Here is a 16,027-nt window from a genome sequence, read left to right as displayed (position 1 = left end):
AAGATTAAGGCTACCACTCAATAGAATCTGTAATGTTAAAAGAGGATTGGGAATTATGGAGATTATAAAGCCCTGGGAAGTACTCACCTGCTGTTGTTTTCTGTGTATAAATGTTAACAAATATATGTTGTTTCTTTTGGGTTGAAGCTATTTTTGACACCTGCTCCTTTGATAATTGGCACGCATGCTCTGGAAGGAAGCTAATATAAACCTGCAACAGCAGAGCCATTTGCTAGTCCTAAGAAAATCTACCTCTTTCCAAAATAGAGTCATTATCAGCTACTATCAGTCATTCTTCCACTGTTAGAACTAAGTTTGAGAATTGTGCTCTTTATAGATGTAAACAACATGTAATAAAACCGGGACTGATTTCCTAACTTTAAGGGTTGATCTTGAATGATTGAATACACCAGTATATCGTTGAACTGCAAACTGAATCACCTCAAAGTAGCCATGGTTGAAGTGAAGAGTGCACCTGGAATACATAAAAATACTTCAGCCCAAAGAAATATTTTTGAAGTATACAAAAAAAGTGATCGATGGAATCCTTGAATTAATCTCAGCCACTGGTAATTACTTGGGGCCGAATCCCAGTCCATCGTTATTTTGTACACCATGCCACTGCAGTATGAACCCAGCCATGGGCAAATCAGTATTGACCCTGCTCCAAAAGTAATAGTCCAGCCTGAACTGCCAGGCCCTTCCCAAACCGGAACCTAAGCAATCCAAGATTGGTTTCACCTTGAATGGGCTCGTCAGTCAGTTGCAGCTTGGTTCAAGTGGCACAGTGAGCACAGGACCTACATCTGGGCATAACTGCCAAACTTGGAGCTACTGGTAATTATACGGCCCACATCTCAGTCAATCATTATTTTGCACACCATGCCACCTCAGTTTGGTCAAACTGAGGTGTTATGGTGTGCAAACTCTTTGTGACATTTACCTACCTTGCCAGGGGTGTATTTTCGCACAATATACTCTGGTGCGTATAGGAAACTTAAAATGTGTCAATCGTGTTTTAAGACGATTTCAACATCTTGCAGGGGTCAGAGCACATATACTGGGCACTGGATAGCACTATCCAATTGTCAGAGTTCAAGATTACCATCAGGTCAGTTGCATGAAAAATTAAAAACTGGGGGTGACCACCCAAAAGGGGTCATTTTGCAATATGACTCCATAGTGTCATTAAAGGTCTTTATTAGTGAAATATCCACATGAAGCAAAGAGTTGTGAGGAAAATCAAACATACCCACAATGATCTTAACTTATAAAGCGGGAAAAGGACTCCTTCCACAATTAAACAACATCAAGACCCCCACTGAAAAGTGGCTGGATAAGAAATCAACAGGAATGGTGACAAGCAAATCTAGTAAAAGGCATAACGCTGCAGCTTCCAAGTTAATTAACACATGCACAAAAGAAAGATACCCGAGTTACAGCCTCTCATTTACCCTTCCTCGGAAAAAAACCAAAAGCCATTTTATAACAATCAATCAATACATTTTTATTGTAAAAGTAATTATAATTTTACATATATGATTCTTTAAACGTGAGATGTACCATGCAAATTCAAAAAAGTGCAAACTGAGGTAAAAAGAGAAACCCTGCATAAAAGAAACTCAAACACTGACAGCTAAAAGTATAAAAGCATACAAAAGTTATTAATGAAAACAATCTCTTCTATTAACATAAACAATTCTATCATTTCTGCAATGTTAGGGAGAGATTTTATGAAAATGATTAAAAAACAAACTTTCTCTAGATAGAATAAACAATTCATTAAACTTTTCCTAAAGTACACTGGGGCTCTTTAATCTTCAAGGGAGACAGAACATTCTCCATAAGTTTTTCGAAACTTGCTGCCATTCAGAGGAACTCTCCACTCAATGCATATTTCAGCGTGTCCATTGCCGGAATAATTTTAGCCATTTTCGTCGCTTGCGTAAAAGCGCTGGTCAAATACATACAATATCCGCTATGTAACCTGAATATTTTCTATATTGCAATACCTCCATGTTCTGTATAAAGCGCTTTTACCTGTTTCCTGGCTACTTATTTAAATTGTAGCTCAGAAATTCCTCCATTCCATAACTCTTCTAGTTGCAGGGCAATAAAGGCACTTTTTAGACAAAAGTGCCAGGGCTGGTAGTGTGATTTAGAAGCTGTAAGACCATGCCAGACACATTTTCTTATGGTGTGATATTTAGTGTGGTGTATCGCATGGCAAGAGATCAGGAATCAGGACAGACATTTCAATGATGACTGCTAAAGAATGAATGCCAACCTTATTTTTGCTCTGCAGCTAGAATAAGAAGATGTCTGAGACGCGTGCATTGGATGATGTTTAACCAGTTTCTCAACTTCCTCTGTAACGCCACCAGCCCGTGTGTCAGAGGCGGAAATATTTTAGCATTGAACAACAAGAGTAGTAGTTTAATTGTTGGTGCCTCAAGGTTGTTATGTAGGTACCACAGAGCAAATGTAAGTGAGGCAAACTTTGCTTTCAAATAGGCACAGTATTCATGGGCAAAGCCGTATGCAGCGATCCACATGCCTAAGTAACAATATATCGATTGCTTCAAAATTGAAGAATAACCTACCTATTTGCCAGCTTTTCACTTTACAATGTTTATTGCTGAATACTAACACAGCTGATTCACAGGCATTGATTGTTAGTTTATTGACTTTGTTACATATGTCAAGGGCTGATAAAGAATCGTGTAAATATGTAGCAGTGTGGTCAAGTATAATGAGTACCCTCAACCCTAATGGCGTCTGGTAAATTGGCAATATAAAAGTTTAAAACCTGATATGTCAGTACGTATCCCTGTTTTAGACCTCTGTTTGTCATTATTGTGTTTGTGACATGATTATTATGAGTCAATTTAACCTTTACCCACATGTTCCAATACAAGGATTGGAAAGCCCGAACTAATGGTGCTGGAATACCCCAAACAGCGAATTTTAGCCAAAGTCTATTGTGATCTTCGCCATCGATGAAGCAGACAAATAAGTTACTTTTCTCATATTTCATAGATTTGTGTATTAGCATTGAGAGGGTCAGGATGCTATCCATTGGTATTTGTGTACCCCCTAAACCCAGTTTGTTATTGGGATTGAATTTGTTCCCAGGGAAGGCATAGCAAGGAGAAATATCTCGATTTCTGCTAATTTCTTCCTCTTTCTATGCATGCTACATTCTGCAAGAAACATACAAAGATGAATATGCCTTCCAGGATTGTTTTTGTGCAGAAAGGGGTTCCAGGATTGTTTTTATGCAGGAAGGTGCCCTTTACTGCACAAAAACAATCCTGCATGGAACACAGGCACCCCACTGCACCATGGTGCAAGGGTACCTGCATTCGCACTAGGGTGCCAAAAGGGCACCAGCGTAAGGGAAAGGACTGCAATGTGCCGTATTGACTTAAATACAGTGAATCCCTGCCCTTTCCTGTCACACAGTGCAGCACAGCAAGGAAACTTGCTGTGCTGCAGTGCATCACTTGCTCATCAATGAGCTCCTCTGTTTATAGACAAAAGTATAATCTAAAAAAGCATTCCGGAATGTAGAGAAATGCTTATCTCATTGGGCGGTAGAAAAGCTGTCATTCAGAAAACATAAATTAAATAACTGTAATGACTTAACAAGTTTGAGGCCCCTGGCTTTGTGCTGTTGATGAACAATAATTGCTGTGGGAATTCCCCAAAAGAGGACACTGTATGTGTAAAAGGGATCCTTTGTCAAATTGTATGCCAAATTGAGATTAAAATCGCATAAATTGAGCAGACATCTCTCTTTCCTTTGAGGAGCGGGTTAAGTGTAGTCTCAAGGTCTGTATTTTACTCACCTTGTCCCTGCTGCCAAGTTGTTGCATGGGAGATCGATAGGGTTTGCTATACAGCTGAAGCTATTCGATGTATAGATGTATAATCAATAAATCAATCAGGGGGTTTAAAGCGCACAACTCACCGGTGAGGATCTCAAGGCGCGGGGGGGATGCAGGATGCATCTCTGGATCAGCAGAAGAGCGAGGTCTTGAAGCTCTTCCTGAAGGTGTGCAGAGTGGGGGAGCGTCTGATACTGACTGGGAGCTCGTTCCAGGCTTTGGCTGCAGTGTAGAAGAAGGCTCTTCATCCCGCTCTGTCGGTGTGCGGGGTTTCTGCCAGGGCGAGGTTGGCGGAGCTGGGGTTCCTTTTGGGGATGTGGAAGGAGACTCTTTTGTTGAGGTATTTGGGTCCACTGTTCTGGAGGGATTTGTAAGCATGGGTGAGTAGCTTGAAGGTTACTCTTTTCTCGGCTCGGAGCCAGGAGGGATCTCGCAGGTGTTGGGTGATGTGCTCATGCCATGGGATGCCGAGGACAAGTGGCCGTGGTGTTCTGGATGGTCTGGAGTTTGCGTAGGAGGGATTTGTTGATTCCAGCGTAGAGGGTATTACCGTAGTCCAGTCTGCTTGTTATGAGTGTGTGGGTGACGATCTTTCTGGCTTCGGGGGATCCACTTGAAGGTCTTGCCGAGGATGCAGAGGGTGTTGAAGCAGGTGGAGGCGACAGCGTTAATCAGTCGGGTCATGGTGAGGAAGGAGTCAAGCATGATGCTGCAGTTTTTGGCGTGGCCCGTGGGGGTGGGGGTTGCCGAGGGCAGAGGCCTAGCAGGAGTTGTCACACGCGGAGGGGGAGGGTCCAAGGACTAGGACTTCTGTCTTCTCCAAGTTGAGTTTCAGACAGCTGCTGCTCATCCAAGCTGCAATGTCTTTTATTCCTTCTTGGAAGCTGAGTCTGGTGGTCTTGGGGTCCTTCGTGAGGGAGAGGATGAGCTGGATATCTTCGGTGTAATATACAATGCTGAGTCCTTGCTGTCAGACAATGGCTGCGAGGGAGGCCGTGTAGATGTTGAAGAGCGTGGAACTGAGTGATGATCCTTGTGGTAATCCGCAGTTGATCCCTGTGGGTTCGGAGAGGAAATGCGGGAGTCTGGTCCTTTGGGTTCTGCCAGCAAGGAAGGAGCGGAGCCAGTCGAGGACAGTTCCCTGTATTCCGGCGTTGTGCAATTTGGCTGTCAGGGTGCGGTGGGCGACGGTGTCGAAGGCTGCGGAGAGGTCGAGTAAGATGAGGGCTGTGGTGTGGCCTTGGTCGAGGAGCATGTGGATGCCGTCAGTGGCAACGAGAAGGGCGGCTCAGTGCTGTGGTTGCTGCGGAATCCGGATTGGGAGGAGGATGGAATTATCTTCGATGATGTTTGTCAGCTGGGCATTGACAATCTTCTCTGTGACTTTAGCTGAATTCGAATGTGGCGTTGATGGTGCATCGTAGCTGGGACTCAACGGCGGCGGCGGCTCTGTGCGGAGAGCAGGGGTCCGTGGGGACTCCTGGGTGGGCTCCTGGGTGGGTGCTCTTGCTGGTAGTGGTGGTATCTTCTGTGGTGACTGGGGTCCAGGCGGTGATGGTGGGCCGGCTGTCGCTGCTGGTGGGAAGGTTGTTCCTGGAGTCTGCTTTCTGAAGTTGTCATAGAGGGCTTCGATTTTCAGGAGGAAGTAGGTAGATGTATAAGCCCAAGCTGGCTCTACCCTTGCTTTGGGGTTTATTATCTTTTATTTAAAAACTTCAAAAGCCCAAGACAGGGTTGAGATCGTAGCACCATGATTCCTGAATGCAGACTATTTATTTGGAGAACAGAAAGGAGTAACTCTTTTTTAAGATTCTGCCTACCCCTGCTACATTCCACGAAAGCATTGTTAGGGACCGCCTGCTAAAATCGGCTTGCTCTGTGCATGGTTGAATACTGTTAGGTATGCAGAGAGGACATCTCGCTCTGCAACCATCGGTTTGCTAAACAGAACAGCTCTTTACGCATCCCTGTCTCCCAGTTTGAGGGTTCCAACTAATTATCAAATAATCAATGGTTGGATTAGAACATGTGTAGCCCTGATTAGCCTTAATAATTGATTTTGGGATAGTGGCAGAGTGTGTAACTGTAGTTGGTGTACAGATTAGTTTTTCTGGATAGCCCGCCATAACTGGTTTAGCAATTAAAAATACCCATGTTGTAAATTGATCTTTATGTCTCCAGACCAGATTGGCTATTTCTGGATTTGCCCAAATTACTTTTGTTGATTCTTTACCAGCAAGTATATCTCCCTCCACAAAATCAATTCCCTCCATGCTGTGGAAATTCTCATTCTGTAATTGCAGAACCTTCAATGTGTTTCCTCTGTTTAGTATGTCATGCTGACCCCTTGAGTTGTATTTGGGTGTCTAAAAAGGGAGTGTGATTAAATATCAGCTTTACTGTCCCATCTGTCAGACTGAGGTTCACACATGGGGCTTTTGTGATAGCCACAGTCTTGTCAGACATCCTGCGGATGTTATTGAAGAGAAGATAAATGCAGAGTGTGTTCCATATTGGAGAATGGATGCACGTGTAATATTGAGATAGTTGTGTGAGTTATCTGAAATACATTCTGTGATGTTTGAACAGTGAATGGGATTGCTTTCTGTTTCTGGCTTCATCATTTCAGTGGGTTCTGCTATTGTGTGCTATGATGTACTAGATGAATGTTGTGGGGGCCTGTTCCCTGGCTCTGTTTGATGTGATAATGCCCTACGGTCTTTTGGTGGAGCCATTATGACCACAGGTGTCCCATCTATGATCATATATTTGTTTTGCGACTAAGTGTGGCATAAAGCTGAATTTTCCTGCTGATGGTTGGCAATAGTGGAATGTATGTTTCTATGTAATTCGCATGGTTTGCTTGCCACAGTTAGATCCACTAACATATTCTTCTCCTCCAGTTCTGCATAGATTTTTACAGGTGTGTTAACCTTCACCTGCCTGTAAAATAGGGGGTACATATTTGCAGGAAAGTTGCTGCTAACAGACTTGCAGTTTAAAATACTGATTGATTCTTAAGGCTTTTTTTTGTTTTTGAGTTAGTGCTCTAGTTGACTCTAGAGAAGGAATGGTACAAATATCAGCGGCAAACAATATTTGATTTTAAGTGGTCATTTCTGTGGTGTTCCGGATGTTCGTTTTTTGACTACTTGGTTGACAGCTTGCCTCCTGTACCGGCTTCGCGTGTTTATTACAGTCAGAAAAAGTAGTCAAGTTATTCTCTAGATTTTGATTGGTATTACCAATGGGGGCTTGAATAGGCAGACTGCAGATCTTTAGGAGAGTTTGGTAGTGAAGATATTATCCCATTGAGGCTTGCCAATTTATCTATTATTCAGCAACAGTTGCAAGTTGCCTAGATCATTTGTTTCTTTTCTTATTGAAGTGAATATAAATCCTAAGTTGTTAAGACTTGTTTCTACTGATATAACCCAGGAGACTAATGTCTGAAGGAGATCGACTTGGATCTTCATTTTGTCCGACTGCCAGGTCCACGCTGAGATAGTTGCTTCTAAAGCATGACCGAGTGCAGAGCGAGTTCTATTTGTGTCTGTTAAACTTGTGGCTTTCGGAGTAGTCCGAGCGATATGAGATTTGTTCGATGAGAAGGTTAGGTTATCAATGGAGACTGAGTTGTAAAGGTGCAAGGCAGAAAAGCTAATATTAATATCTTTGTCTCGAGAAGAGCATTCTTTAATCCTAGAATAAGTGGACTTTGTTAAGAGGCTTGCCCCTTTGTCTACAATTTGGTGGACTTGAGTAGCTGGCAATGGAATATGAGGACGTATGTTGCAGTTTGGGCTTTGATTTGTTATTTGGGGCATAAAAGAGGATGGCAGATCGACCTCTGACAAGTGAATTTCGGCCTGAATGGTTATACTGCTGTGGCTAAGAACGTCTTGCTGGCCCTTGTCTATTAGAGTAAGCTTGTTGGGGGTTCACAAAGTTGTGGCCCCATCAGTGGCCGTATTTATCTGAGTAAATATTGTTGAAAGCTCAGGGCAAGTTACATCCAAAAGTGATTCCTTATTTTTTGTATTGAAAATACGGACCAAAGCCTTGTGAGAATTTAAATGGATGGTGATAGAGCAATCACTAACAGTATGTAGCACTTGCCCTTTTAATGCAGTCCGGCTTCTTGGGGCAGTTTTTTTTAACGAGGAGCCAGTCTTGTCCTTTTAGCCTCCCAGCAGATATTTCTTTTTTTTTTATAACACATTATTGGCTTACTAAAAGGCACATACTAAACACCCACATTGCCAATCCGCACAGGGAAGCTTGTATACATTCCTGATAAATGCCAACATTCAATCACCCCACCTCTTATAATACATACATTTAAGACATCTACTTCATAGTACCAGTTGAGTATTTTTAACACAGTTCAGCGGCTGACGCCTCAAACCACAGCTGCAACACTAATACTTTGACATAAGCTATGTCCATTTTCTCTAGTCAGTGCAGGCAGAGTGGACTTAACTGAGCATAATAGATTGTCACCCAGACCAAACTCGGTCCAGTATCTGTACACAGGTTTATCCATGTCAGTGGGAGCAGGCTGAGAGCAAGACAGAGGAGAGGTTTAATACATGGGCCACTGAGCCCAGCTAAGCCAATCACCAAACAATTGTTTGCACTATACAAGGCCATCGCTACTACTTACTACTACTGAGCCCCGCCAACCAGTGATCTCCTGGACGTTCATCCCGCCTGGGTACCCAGGAGGCAAACCCAGTGATGGTGATGGTTGGCTTTGGCTTCAAGGGCCAAGCTGGGCTAGGTACTACAACAAGCCTGCCTGAATACACAAAATATATATTTTTAATGTTTTTATTTTATTTTAGGCACTCTGAACTCGTGTAGAGAATTTGAAAGTGCTAGGGATACCTTTCGAGCAGAGGTCCGCTAAGCTGGACTGAATGATTCAGCAGCGGGAGATGCAGACGTTGCAGAACATTTTCAAATAAATTGGGAGAACCAAACCTTGGCGCTTGGCATCTGAGAACCCGCCTCCCATGTCCCACATCTATGGCACTCATTGCAACCACTGCATCTGACGCTCAATCACTGTGGGCATGAGCACAGTGCGGCAGGGGAGGAGGAAGCATAGAAGATGTTCTTTTATAACAGAGCAGATGCCATATTTGTAACAAGCAACTTTAACCCCTTAAGTAATGAGGCTTCCCCCACACCCACCAACCACTGCTGAGCCATTCTTTTGATATATCACGGCAATTTGATCCTTAAGGCAAAACTTTGTAGGGAAATCTAAAGGTACACATGCTTGTAGATTCCGTTGGAGTGAACCACGAAAATTGTAAAAATGTAGCAGCGTTTTTTGCGTTTTTCTGAAATACAAGAACAAATGTCCTGTGGAAGAAAGTGTGTGGCATTTCCGTCTACAAATGGTGGATGTCAGACTGGGAGTCAAATATCCAAACCAGCCCCTTGTGGGAGACAAAAAGTCTCAAGACAGGCTAGTCCCAACCCAATTGTTTTTTTAATCTATCCAGATGTCTAGTGAGCTTTTAGCCTCACTGCATAAGGAAAGTTAATGCCTAAATCTCGCAATCTGCCCTCTCTGGGAGCCAGAAAGACTTGTGAGATTTAAGAGCCGGAATGAATGCCTGAAGCCTGGACAGGTAGGTCTCCACCCCATTCTTTTCACCTGGTGTCTAGTGTGCTTTCTTCCTCCTAGAAAGGGGAGAGTTAACTTAACTACATACACCTGCACCCCAGGGAGGGCAGAAAGATGGTTTAGCCATAAGGGCTCATGATTCAAGTCCAATGGCAGGACAAGTTATTCCCCACTTAGTTTGTTTATCTTTTTTTGTTTCTAAATATATAAACATTGGAGTCTAGCAGGATTTCTGCCCTCTTGGGGTGGGCAGAAGAGTGGTATATGCTTCGTGGGTGGGGGGTCATGAGGGAAGCAAATGGCGAGGTCTATTTGGTCAACCCTCTACCTTTTAAATTCCCTGTCATCTAGTGGGTGGATCTCTGCTTGGGGATGTCCGAACAAAGATTCACTAGGGAGATGTATCATTGGAAATGGGAGCATTTTCCCTTTCTAATGGTGCCTCTCCTGTTGTGAATGGTGCTTGCAGCTTAACTGTGCTCCCAAGCAAAGAACTCAATAAAAGTAGGAGCTGAACAGCTCCTACATTCATTTTCAATATTGTAGATATCAGCGTGCCACAGGCACAGATAGTCATTTCCAAAACAACGCCACATGCTGCTGGGGAAACTCTTCCCAGGCAACCCAAGTTGGGAGTTTCTAAATTAAACTCTCTAGTGCATGCACCAGAATGATTACTTGCCTTTTGTGGAAGGATGAGATGTTTAAATTTTTCACACTGTGAATGGAGTGGAAAGGACTGAATTAACACCTCCACAATAAAGAGGCTAAGACTGCACATGATGCAAGGGTCAATGTTTTACAAAAATTGTCAGCATCACCCACATTTCTTATCCACACATATCACTATCAATCATACTGAAATGTAAAGCCTGTCTGGGGACAAACACTCGTCTAAATGGTATTGGGCTTTCATTTCTTAAACCATGTTATGAACCATAAAATATTTAGAGTGAACAATGGGCCACACGATACAAATGTCCAGAAGTTCTAATACTTCACTCTCAGATAACACTAACACTTTACATGTCCACACTAAAACCATACTCCCTATTAGGGCAGAAAAGTTCTCCCCATAGAAAGTTCCTGTTGCTCTTTAATTTAGATTTGTTTGCCTTATCAGACATTACAGTCATGCATTCAGTATTGTGTGACATGGAATGCGACAAAGAGCTGAGCTCTGTGGTCGTTAAGGACATGAATATCATCACCTCATTGGTCTGGATGGAAATATTTGAAAGTGGTGGCGGCAACAGATTCTAATAGCAGGTCATGGCTTTTTAGCATGGGTCAGAAGTGGTAGCGTGCCAAGATTTATTTACTAGAATCCAGAGTCCTACACCAGTAGTCACTGAGAAACTCCTCTAGGCTCCAGGGTTAGGGTCGCCAACCTTCCTTTGCCAGGAAACAGAACTATGCACATTCTGCACACCGCGAGGATATGCTGCCTTCACCTGTGTTGCAGGAAGGAGCTGCCTGACTTCTTAGGAGGGGGCCTGGAGGTGCCATTGCTGAAAGGTGATACTGCCTAGAAGTGGAGGACGGTGAAGAGCTGAGCTAGGAGGAGTAGAACAAAGCCATCTGCATCTCAGGGAAGGATCTGCGCTGCCAGACCATGTGGTAAGGACTGGAGACTGCGACCCTACAGCGTGTCCAGAAGCTTAGCGCTTGTGACAGCTTGGTGCTCTATTACTGGGTGCGTTTTTCATTTTGTTTGGATGCTGGGGATGTGGTTGGGCCATAGGACCAACCACCAGTTAGCCCCTACTTGTTGCAGGACAGTGGCACTGAAACACCGCCTCAATGCGGTGCGGCATCACCTCCTTTGCTGGAGCATACACCTGTTCACCTGATGCAAGGCCAGAGACTTCAGTAAAATCGACCAGCCCTGTGCAGTCAGAGCATCGCTCCAGGGGGCAGTGCAGGGGACACATCATCTAGAACTGCACAGCCCCACTCCCAGCCAGTGGGATGGGGCGGAAGAGGTACAGTTTAACACAACAATATACAGTGCAAGTGTATGACACTATGAAAAGGACTGGGAGCTTTTGCGAATAGTTCTTCGTGCGCCTAACAAACTCTAAAACAGACTTTGGCAAGGAGTGCCCAGGAAACCAGAAGGGCTTATGTGAGCCATATAACTAGCAGGAGGGCAACTGGCACCCATCTTGCATTGATTATGTTTCACCAAAATACCTGAGCATTGGTGAGCAGCACAAACTGATATTGGCAAGCTCCCTTACATAGTGATTGTTACCTTGATCAGTGAATACCTTATATCTGCCATCTGAATTTTTTAAGTACAGTATTGTTTGTTAGAAGTAAAGTGTGTTTTCTCATATGCTGCAGCACTGGCTGAACATGGATTTATTTTCTACTATTACATGTTTCATTGAGTTCTGAGTTTTTACTCAACACCACTACACCAAGTAAGCCTTGGACTGCTGCTCAATTTGCCGAGAGTTAAGTGCTAAAGGAGTGTACTTGTGCTCAGTTTTCGGTCCAACAGTAAAAGCCTAGACCACGAGTTTTAAATGGCTATTATTGTTACAAGTTGAGCTCAGTAACCACCTTCCTGCCCTGGGAATATCCAAAAAGTTTCTACACTCCAAATAATTGGCAACGTTTCCTTCCACAGTCCCTGAATTTAGTAATGGCAAGCACGTGGCTATGAAAGAGGAACACTGGTAGAGTGTCTTGCTATTACATCACTTCAGATAAGAAGTTACAGTTTCGGATACTTGCTCGAGAACCATTCTTTGCAGTTCTTACTCACTTCCAATAAGGCAAGGTGCATGTTCCAACTTGTCGGTGATTTCACAGTCCATCAGGTAGGCCAAGGATTCTTCTTTCTTAACAATGAATGCAACATCGTGACTTACTGGCTCTTTTTCTACAAAAGAAACAAATGTAAGACGTCATTTCTCTTCGGCATACTGAAAGAAATATCCACCCAGCTCCTCATTTGTAATGGAGAGCCATTCTACATTACTTTCTGTTCTAGGGTTCTGCAACCAGGCAGGAAAGCAGCTTTAGGAACTACGGGCCTGATTCACGAATTTTCCATTTGCAAAAGTGGTCGCAAATTGCACTCCAAATTCTTCTGAATGGAAAGAAATTGTGCAAACTGACCTATATTTTTATTACTGTTTCTTTCAAGGAATTTACTCATCCAAAACATACAATTCATTTGCATTTAGTGTCTTGAAAATAGTAAAGTTAAAATTATAATATAGTAACATTCAATTATTACTACATCAAAACAATGTAACATAAAAAAAAATATTAGTGCAACTCATTATAAAGTGCCACATTTTTTCCTCTCAGGCACCAAGTTGCAAACAAGTACCTTGCGACGCAGAACACAATCACATTGCTGGCATCTGATTTTAAAATCTACAGCGTAGATTTGTGCCTATACATTCCCATTGAACGGCATATGATAAGTATCCATTTCCTACGTATATGCACATAACAAGGGTAAAAAACAGCAGACAACCTTTGGTTTCCTTACCATAGTTATAATGCTAAAGAATTCTCCCAAATACAATTTAAGGTCTAGAGGAAGGAGAAAGAAAGAAACAACAATACTACACAAATACCTCTAGTCTGACCTGTATGATTTCATCAAGTGATTGAATCACAAAATATTTCACAGAGGATGCAATATATAGACTTTTATTTTATTTAAACATGTTATTTTTTACTTTTCCATTTTTTCTTTTTTTTAATCATATTTGGTACACATTCATTTCTTTATATAAAAAGATTTTATCAACATTTCATATGAACTAATCAATGTGACATATGTTTTATAAAAAGACTCTTAGTGATGAGAAGAACCCCATAACGTCACTATAAATACATCCCATTCATTCCACCATGCATACAACTTCACTCTCTACCCAACCTCTTAACAAACTTAAACTAACATATGAGACATAAATAAATATACATACAACAAAAAACTGCTGAGGGTCCCCTATAGATTTTGCAAAGTCAGATATTCAGATTTGTTCACTTTTTATTTATACATTTTCCACTCTCTTTATTGCTTTTCTTCTTTTTCTTTTTGATATTGTGACTCTCTGTGTAGGGGCCTCAGATGCGTACGGCCTGTACTCATCCCTAGTGTCGATGATTACTTGTTTAATTTTACGCTTGAGGTACGTTCTGAGCTAGATTAGAAGCCCCCCCTTATGGTATTCCTGCTCATTATGAGTTGCTTCAATGCTGAAGCATTTATAACCTGGCCTGTAAATAGGGGGTTTAAACCAGCATTCTTGAAATACACAGATATCAAAGTTCTCAATAAATTCACCCCAGTTAGGGTCAACCAACTTAGATTTAATTTCCACTATAAATTTCAGGAAATAATACTTACGTTAGAGCAGGGTTTGGTTTTGTGGTTGGTGGAATCCCTAGGTTGTTGAGCAAGATTAACAGAAGTAAAATCATGGTGCCACGAGGATTGCTTCCAGAGCTGACCACCTATTATCGATGTAACAGGTAAAATAGTGTGAGGATTCTTGAATGATGTTGATTGGTGAGCAAAGTTGAGTGCAATCGATTCAGCGTAAGGCCCCTGTCATTCTAGTACATCAAAGAGTTTATTAGTATTAACAACTGTGTTTGATGAATTGTCCCTCGCTCACTGGATAAAAATCTTGTTGTGGAGATTCTGGCCGAGTGTGGAGACTCCCCCATGACTGTGGGGCCTCCGCCATGAATGTGGAGACCCTTTATGAATCAAGCCCTCAGTCATTCTCCAGGCGATCATTCAGTCACCTGTGCACTCAGGCATCCATTCTTTTACACATTAGCTCATTCTTACATTCAACCACTCACCCATCGACAATACCACAGAACGTTACCAATAAATGAAATTGCACTTTCAGTAATAAGCCAGACATATTGTATTTGCCAAGTGCATGTCTATATAATGTTCTAGTGCTGCAGCTCAGCCATAGAAGGGCAAAGAGTTTTTCCAAAACCTGTCTAAGGTCATTATTATGTCTTAAGCCCATACCTATGATCTCTACTGCTTAAACAGTGCTGTCTTTATCATCAATGAAAAAGGAGTAAAATGCTTTAAAAGGCCACCATTTTGTATTTTGGCCAAACACATTTGAGGTCAACTCCCACAACAGGTGTAGCTGTTATTGCAACACTGCTGTATGTTTTCACCCATGATGAAGACCAATAACCTAAGAATCGTGGAGGATAGTGGTGCCTTTTTACATCAAGACCAAACCAAACATACGTTTATAATTTCAGACTTAACTGCTAACAGTTAGCCATTAGCTCTATCTGTAGCTTCTTACTTAAGATTCCTTTGGCTTTGGAACTCGAAATTTGAATGTGCAACTTTAGGTGGTAAAAGAAACTGTGCTTACAGATGTTGTGGTTAGAAATGTGTAACTTGGAAACTAATAATAAAATTGGTTATCAAAATGAAGATTCCTTTTGGAACTATATCAGACAAATTGATAACTTGGAAGCTAAATCTGGGTTGTTTATTTCTATTAGGAACCCTGCTGAATCAGAGGTATACAATGGGATGGCCAATAAGGGTCACCCCCTATAGCAGAGTGACAGAAGCAAGCAACCCTGAGTGGGGCGGTGTTAGATTTGGGGGTCTCTAGTTGGTAGAGGTAGGTACCTTTGACCAAATAGGGACCCATGTATCTAGTCAGGGTAAGGGGGTACACTCCAAAACAACTCCTGCTCATCCCCTTGGTAGCTTGGCACGAGCAGGCAGCCTTATCTCAGAGGTAGTGAGTAAAGCATTTGTGAACACATTCAGTAACCCAGTGACGACACCACAGATGGACACCACACAAGTTGTAGTATAAAAATAAGTATTTTTATATAGATAACACAAGACCACAAACGACAAAAATCCACAATACTGTACTTTAAAAATGGTAGAATTAGCTTAGTTCTCTTTAGATGTAAACTGCGACACTTTGAGTGCAATGTACCCTTGGATGCGTAATGCTATACAAGGAAAGTGTTGCAAGGAAGGTGATGCGTCGGTTCCTTACATGCAAGAACGGTGATGCGGTGGGTCCCTACTGCTGCGCAGTGGATGCGTCGGTTCTTCTCCGCGTGGGGAGGTGATGAGTCTGTTTCTTACTGCACTTCCATGGCAATGCGACCAGCAGCGCTGTGATGCGATGAAGATCCGGTGCAATGAAACAAAATGACGTCTTCTTCTTGATGCGACAACGATGCGTGCACGCCCAACGGCCGTGCGGCAACTCAACGATTTTTCTGAGCCGCGACAGACCCTGCGACACACTTCTCCGGTAATGTGACGGCGTCTGCTGCGACGGCGACACTCTTCTCCCGTGATGCGAGGCACTTCAGGTGATGCGATGGCGACAGCAGCGGCAGACTTCTCCGGTGATGCAATGGCGCCTGCTGCGACAGCGACACTCTTATCCGGCGATGCAACGACAACAGCGGCGACACGCTTCTTTGTCTTGAGTTG

General features: G+C 42.7%; 1 protein-coding gene across 4 annotated transcripts in view; it reads right to left on the bottom strand.

The window, feature by feature from the left end:
• Positions 1 to 16,027, bottom strand: part of LOC144829329 (uncharacterized) — a 119,956-nt gene that overhangs the window by 2,416 nt on the left and 101,513 nt on the right. For all 4 annotated transcript variants that reach the window (XM_078688372.1, XM_078688371.1, XM_078688373.1 and 1 more), the window contains one exon: positions 12,308 to 12,424. In XM_078688372.1, coding sequence (XP_078544498.1) covers positions 12,308 to 12,424 — 117 coding nt within the window. The remainder of the gene's footprint in view (positions 1 to 12,307; positions 12,425 to 16,027) is intronic.

Source organism: Lissotriton helveticus, chromosome 4_1 (assembly GCF_964261635.1).
Source record: "Lissotriton helveticus chromosome 4_1, aLisHel1.1, whole genome shotgun sequence".
In the NCBI taxonomy this organism is placed as follows: Eukaryota; Metazoa; Chordata; class Amphibia; order Caudata; family Salamandridae; genus Lissotriton; species Lissotriton helveticus.
Note: the sequence above shows the minus strand (reverse complement) of the source record. Positions and strands in the feature narration are given on the sequence as shown.